At 40.5% G+C, this 7,270-nt stretch overlaps 1 protein-coding gene across 1 annotated transcript in view; it reads left to right on the top strand.

Annotated features, from left to right (window-relative positions):
* The window catches only part of LOC101857884 (zinc finger protein 729), a gene marked incomplete in the record, with an annotated part of 19,886 nt that extends 12,943 nt beyond the window's left edge, over positions 1-6,943 (top strand). Inside the window, 3 exon segments of the mRNA XM_005100902.3 lie at positions 413-629; positions 3,937-4,071; positions 6,195-6,943. Coding sequence (XP_005100959.2) covers positions 413-629; positions 3,937-4,071; positions 6,195-6,424 — 582 coding nt within the window.
* Between the last annotated feature and the right edge of the window lie 327 nt (positions 6,944-7,270).

Raw genomic sequence — 7,270 nt, 5'->3', positions numbered from 1 at the left:
CTTATCTCCCCTCCTTCTTTTTTATGTTTGTTACTCTCTTGTAACACCTCTAATCTTCTGGCGCTCATATGACCTTATGCAGTTGCGAGCGCCGTGAAACCTCTACTAAATATATGATATGTCAAATAGTCACTTTCTCGTCCTCTATATAGATATTTCGTTGTGTTGAGCAGAAAATGTCCCCTTCTTGCTCAAGCTTTAAAATTTGCTGATATCATAGTAAGTCATTTATCAGCTTTTAGCGTGTCTTAATATTGACTGCTGCCCAGGAAAACATTGAGACTGGAGATTCTTTAGGGACATTGTATGTGGGGGGGAGGGGGGAACTAACTGAAAAATGAACGTTTTCTTGCAAGTGTTATTTCGTTTGGGTTTGGTTTTTTTCATTAGATATTTTTCTTCTTGTCTGCAGATATTTCAGCGGAGGGTGAGCTTAAATGCTCATATGAGGGTCCACTTTGGTGTTTACAAGCATGCCTGCGATTTCTGCGAAAAGAAATTCCGAACACCGGCAGAATGGCGAATTCACAGACGTTTGCACACTAAAGAAAAACCCTATGCCTGTCAGTACTGTGATGCTACCTTCAGCCGACAGTCTTCATGGGTTAGACACAAAAGAAAACATCTTGGTGAGCGTTCTCTTGCTGTTGATTTAATTATAATTGAGAGTGATATTTCATCTGGTCCGGCAAATGGTTGCTGGGTGTTTTTGTAATGTCTACTCCCATTGCCCTTTTCTACTTTCTGACTAAATGTGGGCATTGTTGTGGTGTGACAAAATGTGGACATTGTTGTGGTGTGACAAAATGTGGACATTGTTGTGCCAACCTGTAATAGGCTGCTATTGAGCTTAAGAGAAAGGAGACTTGCTTTATTTAGTCCTGTATTAACTCATTGGAGACGTTTCGCCCAGCATTTGCGAGCACCAATATTTACCCGAGAGACGGTTCAAGCACCCCCTGCAAGCACAAGTTTCGCGTTTTTTCCTCAGTAAAATATGCTCGCAAACGCTGCTTGAACCGTCTCTTACCGTGCAGCCAATCTTTGTTTCGTTTCGTGCGAAGTTTCACCGAAATTGGCTGGAAACTTTTTGAGTTATGGAGCCGGAAGGAAAGTTAGTCACACTAAGGCCCTACTTTTGTTTCTCTGGGTGGTGTCTGTTCTCGCAACACTTTGTCAGTGCAGTGGGTGTTGCATTCAACGAGGTCACATTCAACGAGAAGTCGGCTCCTACGAGGCAATCCTTAATCCCCGATTTTTCCCTCTATATCTCTTTATAAATGTACGTCAGCTCCAACGAGGTTGCAAACACACAGAAGTCGCTTTCAACGAGGTCGCGATAACCAAAGAAAAACAATTAGCGACCCCAAAAGCGAAGATTTTTTCTCCTTTCTCTCCATCTCTCGCGAAGCACAAGGCCCTTCCTCGATTCCTTACATATTGTATTGCTAGATCTAGTGTGCCTCCTAATATGGGCCTCAAAGCCAAGAGAATGGGCGAGGGTTAGCCTACGGTGGGGATGGGAGTGGGGGGTGGTGGGAACGCGATGCGGGCTGTGTGAAACTAGATGAATTCTGGATGGATAGGTCTAGATCGAGACCTTCATTTTTTTCAATTTTCTTTCTTCCCCTGATCAGAAAATCCAAGCTCTCGCCTTTACTTTATGTAGATCTAGGCCAGACCTAAATGTGAGAGGGTATGTTTCCACACGAGAATTGTTCAGGAAAAAAAATGTTTAATGCAGAAATGACGGTCAGAACACAGCTCAAACATGCGCACACTGATGCTGTTTGAGATTTTCGTCATCAGGAGGGACAACTGTTTTAATTACTCGAATTGGTACATCGTGTAATATAATAACTTGTCTCCTTTCTTTTCTTTAGCCTTAGTCACGTTCAATGAGAGGTTGGATCCAACGAGGACAATAAGCCGGTCCCGGCAACCTCGTTGAATGCGACACCCACTGTACGGTGGCAGCACGTTTAGTTTTAATAAAAGTTTTATGGCACTTGTAACACAATAAGGTGCTATAAATGCCGAAGATTAGGTGTTTGATAGGAAAGAAGGAGCAAACCATACCAGAGAACCCGCCAACCACCCACTAGGCAGAACAAAAAAGCAAACATTTTTCAAGTGTTTGATGACTTTGACAGTTCAGAAAATTCTGATTATGATATTTTAGACCATGGGGATCCTGATTTCAATGTAAATGAGCATCAAAGCACTGATTCTGATAGAGAATGTTCAAGATCTAGACCGGGCTTTCAAATGCAAAATTCCGCTCTGTCTGGAGCCCTGGGGTTTTTTTCACACTGAAGTGGATTAGACAGCTAATACGTAAGGATTACCATATTGATTACCTGCCTATTCATGAGTTTGGACTTTTTATTCATTTTGAAACACAAAACACAACAAAAGACTCTCACAAGGTTGATTTTTTGTGGGTTTTGTTGTGTTGTTTTTTTTACACAAGACAGTTCGTCAAAAAATTTTGGCGAGCAACAAGTTTTAGCACATTTTCAAACAATCGTTTCTAAAAAAAACTATGAAAGATATTGCCTCTCTGTTTTTTTGTGTGTCCTATTGGGCATGTTTAGATCTCTTATGTATGTAAAAATGGTGGTTTTATGGCTTTGGGAAGGATGTTGTTTGAAATATCGAAATACCCCCAAAAATGCTTGTCTTCAGTACATGTAGACCCGAAAAGGCCCAGTCTCCAGTGAGTTAATTCATCAGAACACCAAAATATTTTTAACAATTTTCCAGTGGGTTTCATGTTTTTGCCGCAAATCAGTAGTCTCGACTTGTATGAATGACTGTTTTGGCCCAAGTTGTTATAGGTTGACAGTTTTGTTTCCATGAAAAATTAAAGTGAAGCTTAATTTTTTTTTTTTTGAAGAGCTTATTTTTAAAAGATATGATATGCTGTGAAAATGTGGTCCAAGCTCTTATGTCTGTTTTCTCGAAACATAATTTTTAAATTCATTTTCAACTAAAGTGTGCTCTCATTCTTTTCATTGAAAATTTTTTTTTTCAAACATGCAACAGATTTTTCTCATTATGTTTTTTGGGACTGGGAGGATGAAGGAAATAGAAAGAACACAATTTTGAAGGGGAAAAGGGGGGACATTTTAGACATTACTGTCACTTTTCTGTTCCAACCTAATAAACCTGTATCTATGTATTTGTGTTAATGAATCACTATTTCCCCTGAAGGGAAGATAATTTGAATTGATGGGAAAGAGGACAAATTATATATATTCGGTACCTGGCTTTTCCTTGGGGGGGGGGAGGGGGGTAAATGGTTTCTGTCCTCATCAAGACTCGAACATGCACACTGTATTGCTGCGAAGTTCAATACGATACTTTGGGATGTGTGGGGGGACGGGTACTTTTTTTTTCTCCACTCTGCACTACCTTGTGTCAAGCTCACCAACCCAGGAGAGGCAATGCAGTGCTGTAACTGTTACACCCTGTAATTTTGATTGAGGGAAAGGAATTAGGGTGTGTAGAGTGAACAATCCAATAGCAAAATCAACACCCTGTTTGCACACCTTCACAGAATTTCTAGAAACGCACATGATCATTGTGAAAATGGATTGGTCGACCGCTGAATGTTTTTCAATTCAGCCAAATGTTTATTCCTCTCATGTGGTTTAAAAACAACAGATCAGAATAACACACATGTCAACTCAAGCTAAAAATGGTCACAAACATTGCTTTGAAGAAGGTGCAGAAATTTTTTTGCTTATTTTTAAAAGTTAGTGTTGAAATTTGGGTAGAATTTATACTTTGTTGCTGATGTTATTCTTATTTTCCTTTTCTTCCGAACTTTCTTTGGCAAAGAAATGTCGTAATGAGACAGATATTGTTCTGTGTTTTATTTATATAATCACATATATTTTAAGTGGGTTGTTTCCTTTGTATGTTGAACAGGGGAACTGCCTCACTTGTGTGAAATCTGTGGGGGGAGGTTCACTGCTTTGAAGGGGCTTCACAAACACAAGCTCATCCACGAGAGAGAAGCTGCCAGAGAAGGAAGCGCTGCCCAGCAAACAATATGTGTGGAAGGTATGAGTAGATGAGTTGCCTCTTTCTTTGTTTTCATACGAGTTTAACCTCTTCTTTGCTTCTACCACCTTTCTCTCAAGCCTGCGGAGATACCTAAAGTGCCATTTTGGGACCTCAGTTCTTTCTTGTCGTATTTCCATTTTTAATAACAGTGAAAACAGTTCTTAACAAAGAGTACGCTCAAGAAGAAGTCACATTTTCAATGTTTAAAAAAAATGGAGATACGACAAGAAAGCACTGGGGTCGGGATATGCCTTGAACTGTTCCAGACACGGTTCTTTATTGGTTATCTAGTTTTCGGATGGAGATAACTTTGGATGTCAATAGTTTTACTTTTCTACTTCGGGCTGTATTGTTATTAGTAATGATGAACACATTAGTAAGTGAATTTAATCAAGTTCTTCTTCTCCTTCTCGATCGCATCACACTTGAAGTCTGGTATCTGTCATAAATTGGGCCGTCTTGCTCAGTTCATCTTTCGGCCCGTATACCTTCTCTTGTGGCGTCAGTGGGGTTGGCCACGTTTCCTGTCTCAGGGCCCTGTGTGTCTTGCAGTGCTGAAGAATGTGTTCAACAGTTTGGTCCGCCTCTCCCCACTGGCATTTTGGTGATAGTACTAGTTTAAAACATCTGATCATATGTTGTCTCAGTCTTGTATGTTGTGTTCTTAGTGGGAAGATAATCACTTGTTCTTAACGGGACTGCTCATGGTACCTATCTGGTGTCTGTGGTGCTTTAAATAGTGTATTTATAACAGTTTTTATTTCTGTGTAGTTGAAGCTGGTGTCTGGTTGCTCTTCCTGTGCTCTTAATTTGGCCATCCTGTCTACCTGTTTATTTCCTAAGACTCCACAGTGCGATGGAATCCACTGCGGCCTGATCTTCAAGCACGGGATGTCTTCAATTATTTCTCGCAGCCTTGGTAGTTTGCCGGCAGTGATTATCTGTTAAGAATACTACTTGGCTTTGAGGGTCTACCACATCCCTGATGATGTTTGCTGCATGTGTTAGAGCCTCTGTCTCTGCCCTGTAGTTTGTACAACAATGCCACCCTGTTGGGTGCCTCTGCTTGTCGTTGTCCATTTGGGAACTGTACGTACACTCCTGCTCCTCTTCTTTTCTCAGCATCAGTGGCAGATCCGTCCGTATGGATCCTTATACATGCTTCTCGGGGGTATCTTTCTTCAGGCACGGACAGGGTGAGGGATTTCTTGCTCAGGTCGCTGTGGTCATCTTTTGTGGGGAATATAGGGATGGACATGTGTATAGTTTTCTTTGTGTTTTTCTTTTCCCATGATGGTGCCTCTGGGGTATGATTCAGAATGTTCACTGTGGCTGTAGGGATCTTTGTATCTTTCTGATTTCTTTGATGAAGTTGGACCTTTTAAATTTTGTGGTGTTTGATCTGGCTGTTCTTGTGTGCATTACATGATCCTCCATAGCTGTAGCCTTGGTGTACTGTATGAGGACGCTGCACTCCCATCTCCTCCGCAGGACCACCATAGATGTTGTTTGTTCCATCCTTTCTATATATAGGCGTTGACCTCATTGCTCCAGCGATTATTCGGAGAGCCTGGTTTTGCACTTTTTTCAGAGTGTATTTGTGAGTGTGTGCTGCAGTCATCCATGCACTGGATCCGTACTCGAGATTGGGCCTGATTGCGCCCAAATAGACCTGTCTAATCAAGTTCTGTTATACTCCTCTTTGCCTTGTATATGAGGTTTCATGGCGCCGAAGGGGTTAAAACCCTGCTATAAAAATGCTATTTTGAAAATTGACCTGTAGGCCAGGGGTCACCAAACCTTTTTTCAAAGTGGGGCGGATAACTGAGAGAATGTTGAGAGCGCGAGATTTAAGAAATTTTTATAATGTAATTTTGTAATGTTGTATTGATTGAGATTCAAATCCTAGCTGTTTGTATGACTCATTAAGTTATATCAATGCTGTTAAGTTCATATTTCATTCATTGAGGTCATTTTTGTTCTTTCTTTTTGTGATTGACCATGGGGATTTTGGGGACATGTAAAGCAGACTTATACGCAAGCCACAAGCTTTGTATAATTTTGAGTCTATAAGTGGGGCTCTGCAGTTTTTGTATGAGTTTCCTTTCTTTCTTTCTCAGCAATTCAAGCAGATACAAGTCAACTTGCACAAATACCCATGAACGTCAGCCAGTCCACTGTGACCTCATTTGTTGTAAAGACCATCCCAGAAGGAGACGAGGGAAGCACATATGAGACCACATACATTTTACCTTCAGACTCTATTGTGATAGAAACTGGGGACGGCACTGCTGATATAATTTTGGCTACGGGAGGCACATATCAAGCTGCTGCTTATACTGCTGTGTAATTCAAGGGATATTCGTGTACTGTGTGATGCCGTCATATGGTTGTTGTCTTCGCTTTATGTTTTTGTTATGTTGTAACAGTCGCTGTTCTAGTTTTTTGCGTTATTATGGTTGCTATCCTGGCCTCCTATTTCTGTTGTCCTGGTTATTTTCCTAGCTTATTTTTTTTTTCTGTTGTTGTGGCAATTGCTATGATTTTTTTTTTATTATGGTTGCTTCCCATCATGTTTTTCTTTCTTGTTATGGCTTCTATCTTAGTGGGATTTTCTTGTTATTGTTGTTATCCTAGCATTATGTTTTTCTCGTCACGACAATTATCCCAGCATTTTGGCTTTATTATCTAGCATCTGCGTTTGTTGCCATTTTTTTGTCCAAAAGTTGCCACAAAAATGGCAAAAGTTGCCAAAAAAGTTGCCATTAATTTTCTAGCTTTCTACTATCTGAGACGACATATAGCAATATGTTGAAAGAGGTAACTTAACTGATTCCGTCCATTTGGCCGCTGACAGCAGCTCTGAGTTTTTCCGCTGCCTCCATTTGGCCGCTGTGAGCGGCTCAACGAAATCCGAAACAAAGGTGCACTTTTTAACATAGTTCCTACTTTTTAAGTTTTTTGACTGAGCTTCTTTATTTTCTTTGTCTTTTTGGCTTTCTTCTGGTGACTTTTTTGCAAAACCACATCCGTAAAAAGACTTCAGCCTATCACAACATGGCATCAGGTCAAAGGGCACAAGCCGAGCTGCTGCTGGTCAATGACAAAAAAATATAATGCTGAGATAGCAACAATAGCAAGAAAGATATAATGCTAGAAAGCCAAAAAGACAAAGAAAATAAAGAAGCTCAGTCAA

This window comes from Aplysia californica, unplaced genomic scaffold (genome assembly GCF_000002075.1).
Source record: "Aplysia californica isolate F4 #8 unplaced genomic scaffold, AplCal3.0 scaffold00264, whole genome shotgun sequence".
NCBI lineage: Eukaryota > Metazoa > Mollusca > Gastropoda > Aplysiida > Aplysiidae > Aplysia > Aplysia californica.
The sequence above is the reverse complement of the archived record's forward strand: the minus strand, read 5'-3'. Positions and strand labels throughout refer to the sequence as shown.